The sequence below is a fragment of the Sprattus sprattus genome (genome assembly GCF_963457725.1).
Source record: "Sprattus sprattus genome assembly, chromosome: 3".
Taxonomy (NCBI): domain Eukaryota; kingdom Metazoa; phylum Chordata; class Actinopteri; order Clupeiformes; family Clupeidae; genus Sprattus; species Sprattus sprattus.
Genome location: NC_137922.1, coordinates 302,881 through 318,468, shown reverse-complemented (window position 1 = coordinate 318,468; position 15,588 = coordinate 302,881). Strand labels below are relative to the sequence as shown.

The window sequence follows — 15,588 nt, the reverse complement described above, 5'->3', positions numbered from 1 at the left end:
ACTTTTATTAAGACTTTTGTCAATTACAGTTACTCAGCAGATGAGCCCTTTTCTTTTGATGTATACAATTATTTCACTCTTATCATATTTTTGTTATTGGGATCACCTGATGGTAATAAATGGTTAAATATGTGGGTTTGTTGTACACTGGAGAGTATCATACCACAATAATGATGAATAAAGCAAAGTCTGAAAGAGTACAAACATTTATTGTAATGATTATATTAAAATAACACAACCAAAAATTTAGGTTTATCAAAGACTCAAGCCAAGATTAGAGCCATCAATATTTGGCCACTTATTCTGACACAAGAAGAAACTCAAACTTAAGTGTCATGTTTGGTTGTTTCCATGGGAAACAAAGGGCTAATCAGTTTCAAACGACTAACAAGTCTGTTCATTCCTTTACCCTACACTAGATGTCATGGTATAGCAGATTATATTTAGGAATGTTTCTGGGATCTATTGGGCTCTGAACGATTAGCTTTCCTCTCATGGCCCCTCGATAGATCACTTCTATGAGATCCAAAAAGTCTTGCTTGGTTTTGAAGCTCCCCACAAACTTCGTGTGATCTGGAGACCTTAGAAAAAAAAGTACAAAAGACAAAAAGGAACATTACCCATAGATAAAATCAATAGAAAAACAAGTCCCAATAGATTGAGTTTGAAGGCACAGTTTTAATTGTACAAGTGTCTAGAACGATTTGCTGTCGAACGTTACAACACCTTACACAAAATGTGATCGGTCTGAATTCAGACTGTTTGTATCTCCGTGCGCATGCTCACCCGTAGTCAACTTTCATGTGTTGTCCATTGAAAAAGAACACCGTGGATGGGATGAAACTGATGTCAAAATAGCGAGTGTAAATGGGAGCCTGCTCCGCATCCACAAGATAGATAGCGGCCATGTTGCTTAAGTCATGGGATGTTTTTGACAGCTGGTGACAAAGAATAGATTAAGCTATTGTTATAGTTCATTGTTATCAACCGAAATAATCAGATTCGGCCTAGCCGTGAGTAGGTTCTAGGCTATTATGCAACACAAACGGATGTGTGTAGGTAAGGTTTAGCATCCATGCATTAGTTTAGTTTGCTTTCTACTTACAACTTCATCTAGTTGCATGCACACAGCATCCTCATCTCTTCCAAATCGAAGAACCAGAACCTTTTCAGCAACAGTCTTAATGACTGTATCGATGTCTTTCTTGCAAGACAATTTGGGAAGAAATAAACTCATTTCTGGAGAAGATTATTCTCAGTCTGTCAAGCAAACCCTTCAAATAAAATCAACAAGAAAACACATCTGCTGCTTTTCCCTGTGTGCAACAGCATCAAGTGTCCGTGTAGAAATTTGGATCTTGTTGCATTTGGCAAATAGACCATGGACTATCCGAACGCAGCAGGGCTCTGCTATAAGCGACTCTAACCCCAGGAAGTAAAACAGGATCGGACTTTGTTGTACCAAAGTAATAGTTCTGGAAAACAACACTGACCATGCACTGTAAACACTTCAGGGAATGGTAAAAAAAAAAAAAAAAAAAAAAAAGAGCAAATAATCACATTGAATGTTTTCTAACCATGCAGGCCTACGTCACCATGGCCATTGTTGTCTGTTTCATTGCACTACTTACCTTTGTAAAGTAACTTTACAAACCCACTGTATACCCACTAAGCTGTTCTACAGAACTTGAATGTTCTCTCCCTATCTTATCCACTATTCATTTTTTAACATATAACGTATATACCATGTTAAGTTTGTATGTCCTTTTTTTTGATACGTGCATGAATTCATCTGCCATGTCTCTGATTCTCTGGATTGCTATTGGAATATGTTCCTCCTGCAACGCTAGATACTGAAGTGTCAAATATTTATGAATTAGTGGCAAGATCTATAATATCTATAATTTATTTTTCATTTGAGATGATTGAGTCAAGGAGTTTACATGTGATTTCAATATTACTTCATTCACCTATTTTGGGGTCATACCAAGACTAATAATTACTCAAAGAATAGACCCAATGTTAAATGGAATAGCTACTTTTTAGAAACACCACCAGTTATTTTATGTTTTGGGACTAGCCTATTAGGAATAATATTAATTTGGTCACAAAATAAACTGCATGTCACAATGTCTTCCCACTGAACATAATCCGTTTTCGCCTGCTTGAAGGTGATGTATAGTGACACAGTCAAAGACCAGATTGACCAGATGACTAATAAACACATTTTCATTAATGTTTAGGGTGCTCTGAACATATTCCACCCCACTTTTATTAAGACATAATCCTTCATTTTATTCGGTATAGTTGTCTACTCTATGCCACAGTGTCTTCTTATTTAAACATGATTATGTTGCTGTCCTATGATTGCCAATTTGTTTTATATCGTGGTGTATTCATTGACTAGGTTAATCACTGAAACACATTTTTATTAATATTTAGGTTGTTCTGAACATATTAAACACCCCTTTCAATAAGATACATTTGTCTAAGAAGATTGGTGTGTGTGTCACAATGTCTACTTTTTGAAAATAATGTTTAGTTTGTTGTTTACTGTTTTAAAACAATAAAATCACACATTTGTTACATGAGCTGGTTATTTTTTTATTCAATTTGTTCTGTGGTATCATGGTTTTGCAATGTATATATATTATGTAGCGTAAATAATTAAGCTGATTCATGACTTTTCTGTAGGTATAGTTCTGTCTAAATGTGGCCGGAAGTTGAGCGAGCTAATATGACCGAACGCTTTTAACGTGGTCGTCCATGGAAGCATGAGCGCAGCAGGACTTGCTTGAAAATATATAGGGTTCATCAAATTAGCAGGGAATATGATACATTTTAGGTGTTTATACACACCATTGCTTCCACGTAAGCCTGTGCCATAATGGATGACAATTTGGAGAGGTCATCACACCAAACTAAGGTTGGACGTGCAAGTTTCTAAAGCTAGCTAGCTTCTTTGCTTTATACTGCTAGCAGTATAAGTTAGAGACATTTGACAGCCGACCTTTACATTACTGACTAACTTACTTACGTACTCAGTCATGCGGTTCGTAAAGTCTCTGTTGAATGAATTGCGACCGCATTGTCATTCTTTGCTTCCAAGATTAAATGTAAATAAACGGTATCTGCCGGCATTGGAATGTTCCGGTTCCTCACTCAACCCCTTCCAAACCCCTGTCCGATCTCTCTGCACCAGCTGGCCAAAGTGGAAAGATGCGCCTCAACCCAAAGACCTAGAATCAGAAAAGTTGGACTTAGACATCTGGAAGTCCGTAATGAGATCTCAGGTGGCGCACGAGGAAACGCCAAGGGACTCTGACGATGATGGCGCCCTAGGAGAGACAGGGGTCATGAGCAAGGACTCCCCGCTGGGGGCTACCCGTGAGCTGGTGGAAATGTGGCAACAGGCAGGGAAGCGGGTGCCCGAGAATATTACCGACGAACAGCTGGAGATTGTAGCCGAGCATTCCACCAAGTCCGCTAAGAAAAAGTACTTGAAGTTCTTGGCCATCAAAGAAGGTTACAAGAAGGGCAACAAGGAGAAGCAGGAGAAGAAAAGGATAGAAAGGCTGTCCGAAAGAGAGGAGACGAGCAAAGAAGAAGACGATGAAAGCAGCAGCAAGTTACGGAACAGTTTTCTGCTCCCATTCTGGCAGCGCTCTTTTGACAAACTGCTTGGCTGGCAGAGTGCGCAGGCTATGCGCTTTGGCCAGCCGCTGGTGTTCGACATGAGCTATGAACTGCAAATGACACCACGTGAAAGAGAAAACACAATCTCACAACTACTAGAGTCTGAAGGCAGTAACCGACGTTCTGTAGAACCCTTTCACTTACACTTCTGCAACCTGAATCCCGAAGGTGCCTACCACAAAGAGCTACTCAAACGTTATAGTACCGAAACGTGGGAGAATCTAATGATCACTGCCTCCCCTCAGCGGCCCATTGACATGTTCTCTCACGACCAGCTGGTTTATCTGACTGCTGATTCGCCGAACGTGCTCCGCACCTTCGACCACAACAAGGTGTACATCATCGGGGCCCTGGTGGACCGCTCCAACCTGCCCGGGGTGTCCTTGGCCAATGCCAAGCGACTGAAACTGGCCACTGCGCGTTTGCCACTGGATGAGCATTTGCGCTGGGAATGTGGTGCCAAGAACCTGACCTTAGACCAGATGTTCCGCATCCTGTGGACAGTCAAGCAGACAGGAAGCTGGGTTGAGGCCTTGAAGTTTGTGCCCCAGAGGAAACACGCTGGCTCCCCGGCCAAGAAGGACAGCAATGACTATAAAGGTGCAGAGAGGAGACCCACCGTGCCGCAAAAAAAATTCATCAGCAAACAACAACACTCTAGAGGTGCGGTGGAAGGTAAAACTCCTCTTGAGAGCCCCATAGCAACTCTGCTGAAAACTAAGATTGCTGTACGCTCAGACACTCACAAAGCTAGAAAGAACTGGTGGGAGCAGGACTAAGCATTCCATGGCACTGCTGCCATGGCCTTGGACCTTCATCAGGTCATCAGCTTAGTGCCATTACATTGTTTTGTCAGAGTCTAAGTGTGCAGATGGCTCGTGTTCAGAGCTCTGATCTGATTTCTGAAGACCTCACGGAGAGGTGGGATGTTGTCGATGCTTTTTACTGCTGTCCTGACTGAAATGTCTGGTTACAAATTCATGTGGATTTTTGGAAATGTGATAGACCAGTGGAATGCAATTAAAAGGATTCGACAGTGTGATGTATTTTGCCTGCATTGGATCATAGGTATAGTAATACAATATATATGATCATAAACAAGAGGCATCAAGGATTGGTAAAAAAATGATTGTACCCTCTCTTTTCCTGGTGGGTAAGCTACCATCAAACTTCCCCAGTAGAGGTTGTTTTTCAAGATTGCATCAATGTAGCCTGGTCTATTCAGTGTTGTTTAAGATGTGCCAAGCACAGTAATAGAATCAATTATTAACTACTCAGATGATTCAGAGAAGTGGGGTCTCTCATATTATTGTAGTTTGTAAAGAATACAAAACATCCAACTGTTTACCACAATCAATTTATTTTGGTCTCAAAGATAGAAGAGAAATGGAGAATGATAAAACAAAATGTAAGATTTCTGAGGTTTTCCGTATGGTGTGGTTAACAGTTTCAATACAGCTCACACCTCAAGAGTACCAAAGTGTGACATCACTTGCCCCCTAGAAATGGGGGTTCCTTACTCTGTACAGAAAAGTTATGTCTTTATGATAATCCCCATGTAATTGTATTTAATTCAAATGAAAAAGAAAATACATTTACACTATAAAATGTCAAACAGTTATCCAATGCATTTTGGTACACAATTCAGTGCAAAGCAAAAAAAAAAAACACCACTGCAATATTTCACAACAAAGATAATTTCATCCAAATTACTGCTTGATAAAGTTGACAGAAATGTAGTTTCACAAATTAATTTCTTAACAATAAATACAGCAATTTACATTTTAAATTCACACAGATCACTTAAAACCCAAGATCATAATATATTTTATGTTCACAATTACAGTTGTAACTACAAACTTTTTTTTTATATATTTCAAGTAAAACTGTATGCCTTAATCTCAGATCAATCTCCAGCAGCATCCTTCTCAAAGCAGACTGTCATATTGCAACAAGGTTAATATTTGTGAAACTAATCAACCATCAGCTTTCCTATACCGGGTATGCTTCAGTCATTTACGCATTACACTCTTTGGTTATAAACAGAAGGCAAGTAAAAATGTTTGCATCATCAAATCTATCATTCACACACAACAACTTCTGGTGTAGTATCTGAAATGTTTTACAAACATGATTTTCAAATTCAAATTTGTGAGTATTCTGCACCAGCCCATTTGTGTGACATATCCTATGCAATGTCACATTCATGTCACATTATATCCTATGTAATGTCACATTCATGTCACATTATATCCTATGGAATTCCTGTCACACAAGAAGTCCAAGCCCATGAAAAGCTATGGATGCAATGTATAGGCTTTCATATTTTTCCCAAGCAAAACTGATGCTGGGAAAATATAGCCAAGAATCAATGGACCCGTGAGTCTCCTGAACACGCGGTGTACCACCCGTGCTCTACATACCTCCAGTAACAGAGTCTGTCTGTAGACAGTAGCTGTCTAGGTCCCAGACCTATAGCACCAAGAGTTCCCCGCTGCAACGCTCGCAGCAGTTGAAGGTGATGTTCTCGTAACGTGTGTAGGGGTGAAACCGCCCGATGCTCTTCTTGTTCGGTAGGAAGGATGAAGGTGGAGAGTCTGCTGAGGGTTCTTCACCCTGGATGTCCACAGCAGATATAGGATCTAGAATCCGAAGCACCTGCAATGAGACAAGGAGAAATGTTGACATTTGCAAACACACCCCTCTTGTCTGCATCAAAAGCAAAGAAAATATTAAGTTAAGAACCAAATTGAGTGAGCCTATACTGTGAACTTAAAAGGGCATTAAGGATTAATAGCTATTCGCTAAAGGTATGCTAGCAGCTAAAACTAACGAAATCTCTTGAAATGTGCTGACTTTGACATTATGACAAACTAATTACTCAACGACTGTCCTTACACAGTCAAACATCAATCATTTAAGCTACTTACTAGATCGGCAGAAGGTAATCAAAGTCAGGTCGGCGGGCATCGGCAGGCAAAACTACAAAAGGCAGTTATATGCCTATCGACCCTGCTATGCCATTGGCACGGACGCAATTCTCCATATTAAAAGTCATTGTAGCGCCCCAATTTTTTTTAAGCTGTTATTTTAAGGTTAAACTGCTTATCCTAACCCTAATCCTGAAGCATAATTGTTGCATATTGTGCCTTTAAAAGGGCATTTTATTTCATTTTAAGTGCCACATTTTCATCAAAAGCAAAATAATCAGTGCGAGGAGAGTGACTCACTTATGCAACTTTACTTCAGACCTGAGCCATACAATCAGCGAGCCATTGTGAACTTAATCACTACTGTGATGTTTATACATATATTGTTGCCCAGGTGAGAACTGGCTTTCAGACTTGTTGAACTTGAACATAAGTTGAGTAATTTCCCTAGTCTCCGCTGCAGAGTGGACTTCAAATGCTTAAGTGCCAAATTTTCATGAAAAGCTAAATAATCCCACCAAAACCCCAGTGTCCAACCTTTTCAGCCATCTTCTCTGCAGGCGTGTTGCACAGCTCTGAGCCCTGGCTGCTCTTGGGGCTGGGACTGGGGCTGCTGCTGCTGCCCATGTTGCCCAGCAGGTGGGAGTTGATGGCGTCTGCCAGCTTGCGGTTGGCCAGGGCCAGCTCCCCCGTGCTGAGTGGCTGGGCGCTGGGGTAGTAGGTCTGCTGCCGACCCCACTGCAGAGACACCAGCAGCTGCTCCAGAGACCTGGATCAACGCAATCACAGCAATATGCAATCATCACTCATTGCCAATCAACACAGAGATCACCAACGTGAGAGTCACCAGCAGCTGCTCCAGAGACCTGGATCAACGCAATCACAGCAATATGCAGTCATCACTCATTGCCAATCAACACAGAGATCACCAACGTGAGAGTCACCAGCAGCTGCTCCAGAGACCTGGATCAACGCAATCACAGCAATATGCAATCATCACTCATTGCCAATCAACACAGAGATCACCAACGTGAGAGTCCAGGCCAAACACACCCGACCACAAAATCATCACTATTGCTGCTATATGTCAAATCACATCTCATCGCTGTTGTCAGTGGCAGTCATGGCGCATACAGTATAACCATTAGGTCATGATCACTGTAAGTATCAATCAACACGTATCCTTAAGGTTAACACTGTAGTTAGTAGCAGTTAACAATGTCAATCAAGGTTGCCAAGATAATTATCATTGTGAGCGTCAATCAAAACACACCTAACAAGATCACTATATAAATTGATGATGTAAATTGTGATTGACAGGTCTGTATCACAGTCCTTGCTGTAAGGATGCCTTACACACCCATGACTCTGTAGCTATAACACTCACACACGTGTTCCAGAACTGGCCAAGCAGGTGATGCACGTACCTGTGTGTGTGCATCATCTCTCTGGTGAAGTCCTCCCTCTCGCTCAGGGGAGTGTGTGTGTGTGTACCTGTGTGTGTGCATCATCTCTCTGGAGAAGTCCTCCCTCTCGATCAGCAGGTCCTGGATGGCACCCTGGGCCTCTCGGGTCTGTCTCTGAAGAGCAACTCTGGCATTGGTGAGCTCGTCGGCCATCACTCTACATCAAAGAAGAAAACATGAGGGTTATGAATGTCTAGAATTAGAAAACCTGACAAAAAAGAAACAGCCCACGTTTTCCATATTTAAATGATTTCAAAATCACAATGATGAGTGCATTCTGGTATATATTTTATTAAATCAGATTGTGTTGCTCTAAAGCACTAAACTGATCAAGACAGCTTAACACATTTAACTAGCACTGAAATCAGGATGAACTAAAATCTAAAGTGACATAAGAAAAGATTTGAGGCATCACGATCACTAACACTTTATTGTGTCTTAGTACTATTAATAGTGTACATTATGAGCACAATCACAACTGTAATCCATATTGGAGCTTCATCTCAGACCTTCATTAAAACACATACAATAATGTGTCTTAAGAGTGCAACTAAACCTTAAATATGTTCTGCCTCTTTCATGTGATGCATTCGTTCACCCTACATTTTTCAGCTTCAATAAAATCAAGGCTTTCTTCATAATACCTGAAAATCTAATCTAAAACTAGTCAGTTTCTCAAAATAAAACAACTTATTCAATTGCAAAACGAACTAAAACTAAAATAAAAAAACTTAAAGACTAAATGAAAATGACAAAACTGCAATAACTCTGACAACTCTTAAACACACACACTCACAAACACACACACACACCTGCTGGCGAGGAATTTGCTCCTCCACACGTCACACTGGATGCTCATCCTCTCCAGCTGTTCAGCAGTGTGGCCTAGGTTTCGGCCCAGGGCTTCGTTCTCTAGAATCATCTGGTTCTTCTCCCGCGCCAGGCGTTCAAAGTGGTACTGCAGGTCATCGCCCACTGATGCTACCAACAGCTTCTTCAGTTCCCTATTCACCTACACATGGAGAGCAACTCACTCAGTTCAATAGCTCTCGTTACTAGGTATAGGAATTAATTCATTCATTTTTATACATGGGTGCAATGACATTTTGTGTGGCTTCTCTCAGTGTAGTTTAAAAAAACACAGCAGTAGTTTACACATTTACAATTTATAGAAGATTTAGCCTCCATTTTTGTAGATAGATAAGTATCCATCTATATATCTATCTATCAACAAAAATGGAGGCTTAATCTTCTTTGAATTCTGTCTGTGGTAGCAGTCTGTGGAGGTATGTGTGTGTTTGTGTGTGTGTGCATGCGCGTGCATGAGAGTCCGACAATTAAATCATTGCTCACCAAGTTTAAGTACTAAGCAAATGCTTTTATCCAAAGTAGAACATATATATTTTGAATTAGGACACTGACAATAAACAAATTAATACATGATGTAGGTCTATGTGTACATCAACATGAATGATAAATAATTATGATAAATAAAACAATTATCACAATAATAATATGAACCTTTAGTCCAGTTACGACCCAGAGCTCCAGGTACCAAACATAATCCATTTCCTCACCTCAGTTTGCACTCGTAATTGATTGGACAGACCCTCTTTATCCTGCAACAGCCTGCGCTCTGAGTTTTCCAGCTTCTCCATGGCCGTCTTCCACTCTAGGAGATCTGGGGAGTGATCCTCCCCATGCAGGTGAAACCCTTTTTCACCCCTTCCTCCGTCTCCCTTCCCCTCGTTGTGGGGTCCGGCCCGCGTGCTCCGGCTGATGGCGGCCCGCGGAACAACAATGCGCACGGCCTCTACCTCTGTGCAAGCCTCACGGCTCACTTTCCCAAGGTGCAACACGCCAGGGGCCTGAGGGGGCGCAACTGCCACCGGTAGGGCTGCCCGTCGGGGACTCTGCTGTTTCGGGGTGGCCACCTTCAGGAGTGGTATCTCCGTAGAGATCTCTGGGGCCACCACCGGTTTGTCCATCTCCATACCATCTCCAGGCCCCCGGACGGGCACGGAGGAAGACACTGAAAAAGAGCCCATCGGGGGTGTATGAGTTTCTCAGGTTGTTGGTTACCGCCATGCATGCAGTCAATCTACTGAGACATGTAGGTGATGCCTTCCTACCTTTCGTGATGACTACTGTAGACATAGTTGTGATGAAGAGGATACTTCTTGGATAAGGGAGGAAGAACACTTTGTTGAGAGTAGTCGATTATAGTAAATCCCTGAAAGACATTATGTTAAATACCTTGGGGTGTATGGTGACTGAATAGGTTGACTTATCTAAGTTACCGCCGCAACAACAATTCTATCAACGTGATATTTAAAGTACTCTATCTATAATTAAGACTATGAAAGCTATGTCAACAATACCAGGAAGACTGAAAACCAAGGAATGTAGTTAACCTCACCTGGCACTGTAAACACTGTAGTCTATAACAAATAACCCATCTGAAATACGCTTGAGTCAGGTAGCCTTCTGGCTAGGTATTTTATTAAAGTACCGAAGATAACTTCATGCCGATGCTGATAAACAGAGCGAGTCCTAGCTGGAGGACGTATCCAACGTCAATGTTTTCAGCTAGCTAGTCATTCACAGTCGTATTTGGCGTTTTTTACGTGACTTTTCACCATAACCAACATTTGGCAAGGTGGGATGATTCCTAGAAGATATACAAATTGTGAATCTATGTAACTATTATTGCTTCATCAGAGGGAATAAACGATGAGCCAACTTACATTAATTCTACAACAATCTGTTGAAGTCAGCAGTCGCCATTTTCTTTTACCGGATGTTGTTGGCCACCGGTCTTCTTTCTTGTTGGCGCCTCACACTAAGGAGCATTATCGCCACCTAGTGATAACCGCCACCGATAAATTCACTGATCTGAATCAAAGGAAAGATGAATAGTGCATTGCGCAAACTTCTTACATGTTCGTCCTCTTATTGCTTCTCGCAAACCCCTCTGAAACCGTTGCTTTTTCTTTTGGAAATCGGCCCCAACAAAAAGGCTTGAGAAAAAATATTTTATTTAAGTGAAAGTACCCCAGATTACCCCGTGGGTTGGCTGCTCAACGATCATGCATTGGCGATAGATCGCCTACTTGGTAGCATTAGCTACATTTGGCTAGTGGTGGACTATGTCATGGATCAATTCCCTTTTCCGTTAAAATTATCGACGTTGACTGTGATGCAGAAAGTACCCATGGTGCTGGCAAGATGATTTTTTCCCACAAGTTTCGATGAAGTTGGAGGTGAGCGCCTTGTGGTATTGTTCGTGCTAGTGTGGTGTCTGCTACACCTGTATGATAGTTAGCACCTGACCTGTAGACATTGTTCAGCCGAAGCAGGTGCATGCGTTCAAGACTAGACATTGTAGTTCAAATCATACTATAGTAGTATTTCTATTTGTTTTTCAGGACAAAATGTTTAGCACCTGTTGGAGTTACCGCTTAATTTTAAAAACTATTTTCTGAAACCCTCACTGTGCTCTTGATATATTCCTATTACCTGGAATAAACAGACACACAATTTATTCTGTGTCTTTATCAAGCTATAGAGTTGGTACGGCTAGGGTTTAATTCTGACCTGTGTAGCTTTTATTGGGCAAAGTGTTTTATAGTTGTGTGAAACCAATATCAATATGTCCAACCACTCCTACTGACCCATCCATTGGACTGTGTAGCCCAGATTTGTAATATGTTGGAGCCTGTCCATGACCTCAGTATTCACAAAGAGTGCCCACATTTTTCTTGTAAAGCAACAATTAGTAATTCTGTTCCAAAACTAACGAAGCTAACTACCTACTGATAGAAGCTTGCCAACACACTAAATGGTGTCTTTTGGCTGTATAGCTGGCAACATCATGCCAAAGCGTTTCTTCCATTTTAGCAGGGTGTTCAAGCCCAGAACACAGAACTACATAGTGCATATCCTGGATGGCTAGTGGGAAAGACACAGGTGTTTGTTTGTCCTTCACATGACAATATGCTATCAAAATGAATTTGAGGGTGGTACCAAAACTAGTTGCCTATAAAACCATACCTCAAAAGTATCAAATTGTTGCTTTAACAAATTGTTCCCAAATAAAAAGTAGCAATAAATTAATTAATCTTTATTTCTGCTGAGGATTATTACGTTAACCACTTGGCGGAAGTGACGGCCACAAATCTGCACACAGTAATAGGCCTTCCTTGACTGACTACTTTTATTCACATCTCTGTTGTAGTAAAGTTTACCCTGATACAGGAATCAATTAGCAATGGAACACAACACACAGGCATATTAATTGTTGTTACAAACATGCATCAAACAGGCATCAATTCTAATATACATCAGAAAAGGCAATACAAGACTACAAAACCTCCATGATACAAAATTGTATTGATTAAATGACTTACATATTAATATTAATGTAATCTTCCCTCCCCCTCCCCAGTCCCCACACACTCTACAGCAGCCACCCAGCCCCAGGCGGCACTGCCAAATCAATCTCTCAATGCCACTGCTGGCATTGTACTTTGACGGCCACAGTGACCTGAGGGTTGACTTCAGGCTCTCCAGGGAGTCCTTCAATGCCCTCATTGCTGTGCTGGGCACTGAGTGTGACCACGGTTGGGGTCCCAAGATCTCCCCTTTGTTTTTTCTTTGCAGGCGCCCCCTCTTATCGGGTATCCTGCCCTGGCCCTCCGTTCACCGGGCAGTGCACAGGGTGAGTGCGAAGATGGCTGCGCTCCTCTACACAGTGGTCCAACATCCACCTGAAGAGGAACTCCCACCCCTGGGTGCCCGCTTCGCCCGTCTAGCTGGATCAGCAGCCTTCAGCAGAGTGGTGGGGGCTATTGATGGCTGCCATGTCAGGGTGAAGCCCCCAGCAGAGGATGCTGCCTGTTATTTTAACAGGAAGCTGTTCCACTCCATCCAGCTGCAGGCCATCTGTGACGACACATGCACATTTCTGGATGTGTTTGTGGGGTACACAGGGTAAATGCACGATTCCAGGGTCCTGAGGAACAGCCCCATGTACTACAAGCAGTCCTACCCTCCACCAAGCTACTGTATCCTTGGGGATGGTGGCTACCCCTGCCTGTCCCAACCCATCTGCCTCATGACCCCCTTCAGGCAGCCAGTCCGCAACCACCTTCAAGCTCGCTACAACTGCTGCCTGTCAAAAGCGAGGTGAGTTGTGGAGAGGTCCTTCGGGATCCTGAAGACGCAATGGCGGTCCATTTTCCTGAAGGCTCTGGAGGCATTTTACTGACAAACAGTATTTCAGAACTTCTGGAGCTAATTGCATGTCATCCTTCCAGGAAACAAGGCATGTTTCGCATGTGTGCAAAATGCTGTTATAATCAGGTAGAATTTAAGGGGCCTCTGGATGACCGAATTCTCACATGGGGAGCAGTGGGAAAGAATCGTCACAAGAGAGGAAGGCAAAAACTGCAGACCTTCTTGTTCTTTTGAACAAGCAGCTGGACTCGGCATCAGTTCAACTGGCTCCATTAAGCAAAATTATTGAGAGAGTTAAAAGAAACTCTGCGTCAAGATGAACTCTGCATCCATATAGATTTTTGCTTTTTTTGGCTGCAAGTTGAACACAGAGGTCAGATATGAGGGTGAACCTCTTGTGGGGCAGATCATTCAGGTGGTCGGCGATGAGGTTAAAGTTAGGTGCATGAAACGGCTGAATGGGACGAATGTGTTCACCTGGCCTGACCCACCTGACCTGTCAGGAGACAGCAAGGCTTAGACAGGAGGGAGAAACTACAGTCTATGATCTAGTAGACATATATGACATCGCACCAAAGATATTAGTAACATCAAACCAAAGCTAAGGACTAAGGAGACCCCTGGTCTGAAGGACATCTCAAATTCAACACCTGATGATTTAAGTGCCACAGATAACATCACAGAATTGCTCATTATTGGAAAGACAAAGGTAAAGTTTCTTCTAATTATTACATATTATATAACATACATTTTTAATACATTTGATGTATTTGCTAATTAACATGTTATGTTGATTGTGTAGTACATGTAAGCTGTCAATGGATGGTTGAAAATGTGTGTATCCGTGATTCTTGACAGGAGGCACTGGATCACTCCACACAGTGGGGCTGTGGGGCCATGCCTTTCTGCTGGCAAGCAAGGTGGTCAGTGCAGCACTGGATGGGGTTATAACCAGGTGAGAAAAGGATTCCTTTTTGGAACACATTGGCTTCACATAACTGTTCATACAATTGTAACTTTATATAATCATTTATTATTACAAATTCTGTCATAATTAGGCATTGTATTCCAGTACTTCACTTGCCAATTCAATGGAGGGGGCTGATCCTCTCAAGACCCTGTACCGAACAATGGAAGAGTTCCAGATGTTGCCAAGGTATGTATTCCCTGTTTGAGATGGATGTGTGTTTATGTGTAAGTTTTTCATTTGAAACCGCATCTCTTCCAGCATTGTGGTGAAACTTTTATCAACTGGCATGCTCATCTGGCCATGATTTTGTCAGCAAAGTCTTATCCAAGAGATCTACAGATCAAAAGCATTAGAAAGATGGGGGACAGCTTGGGTAAAATGAGCAGTTACTAATACATCCTTGCTTGTCCTAATGCACTATATTATCTTTAAAAGGTTTTAACTACCTCAGTGTAGCAAGTGCCATAATAAACATTACTGATTGTAGTTTTGCCATTTCTTTCATCAGCATCTAAGGGCATGATTATGGTAGCCCATTTTTGTTGTACGGCAGCTCAAATCCTGCTGGGCACACAATATAAGTGTTGTGTAATGTTTTCCTGGACCCTGAGCAAAGGTGAGAAGCAGAGTAACGGCACGCATAAATGTGTTTTAATGTCCAGGCTGTCAGTATTGCTCTATTCACGTCTTTCCTTCCCCCACAGACTTCCCCTTGTTCTACTGGGAACAGTAGAGGGTCCACAGGACTTCAAGGTATGACTTCCTAGTTACCGCCCTGATTAATGGATCAACCGTTGTGCTTTGCCTGTATGCCTCTATCTCTCAAAAAACATATTAACCAAAGTTTTACAGAAAGTGTATGAGTCAGTGTGCAAAAGAAAAGTAACAGTTGTGTAGTCAAGCTTGTATCTCTTTTATCTGCCACATAAAGTGATTTTTCTACTAAAGGGTACAACTGTGTATATGTATTAGTAAAAGGCAATGGTGAAGTCTTTAAATATGAACAGATATACCAATTGACTCTTTTTTGATTATAACACCGATTCTATCCACCTATCCAAGGGTGTCCATCTGGAGGCGTTGAGGGAGTCCAGTAGCTTCTCCCTCTCTAGAAGCTCGTCGAGTGGATCACCTACTCTCTCCATCAATTCAGTTTGGCGAAGAACAGGTGATTCAAGTTGGTGAAGGAATAAAAGGCATAGGCAACTCCTAGTGGAAGCTAGACATTCTCAGAATGAAATGACTTGAGACGTGGAAATCTCTATAACTATTAACACATGAACAACAT

General features: G+C 41.9%; 3 protein-coding genes across 4 annotated transcripts; 1 reads left to right on the top strand and 2 right to left on the bottom strand.

Annotated features, from left to right (window-relative positions):
* Positions 1-190: 190 nt before the first annotated feature.
* txnl4b (thioredoxin-like 4B) lies at positions 191-3,127 on the bottom strand. Of its 2 annotated transcripts, none has more exons than XM_080834925.1 (3): positions 3,042-3,127; positions 787-938; positions 191-581 (listed from the first exon to the last, which is right to left on the bottom strand). In XM_080834925.1, exons 2-3 carry the CDS (start codon positions 906-908, stop codon positions 416-418), a joined length of 288 nt encoding a protein of 95 aa, XP_080691051.1. In that variant the 5' UTR covers positions 909-938; positions 3,042-3,127; the 3' UTR covers positions 191-415. The 2 variants fall into 2 exon arrangements, with proteins under 2 accessions (XP_080691051.1, XP_080691050.1); XM_080834924.1 differs by lacking the exon at positions 3,042-3,127 and adding an exon at positions 1,106-1,267.
* trmt10c (tRNA methyltransferase 10C, mitochondrial RNase P subunit) lies at positions 2,755-4,837 on the top strand. Its single transcript, XM_080834918.1, has one exon. It carries the CDS (start codon positions 3,048-3,050, stop codon positions 4,473-4,475), a length of 1,428 nt encoding a protein of 475 aa, XP_080691044.1. The 5' UTR covers positions 2,755-3,047; the 3' UTR covers positions 4,476-4,837.
* Positions 4,838-5,049: 212 nt separating this feature from the next.
* blzf1 (basic leucine zipper nuclear factor 1) lies at positions 5,050-10,881 on the bottom strand. Its single transcript, XM_080834919.1, has 7 exons — positions 10,840-10,881; positions 10,225-10,325; positions 9,670-10,124; positions 8,905-9,104; positions 8,121-8,249; positions 7,164-7,395; positions 5,050-6,354 (listed from the first exon to the last, which is right to left on the bottom strand). Exons 2-7 carry the CDS (start codon positions 10,247-10,249, stop codon positions 6,169-6,171), a joined length of 1,227 nt encoding a protein of 408 aa, XP_080691045.1. The 5' UTR covers positions 10,250-10,325; positions 10,840-10,881; the 3' UTR covers positions 5,050-6,168.
* Positions 10,882-15,588: the final 4,707 nt, after the last annotated feature.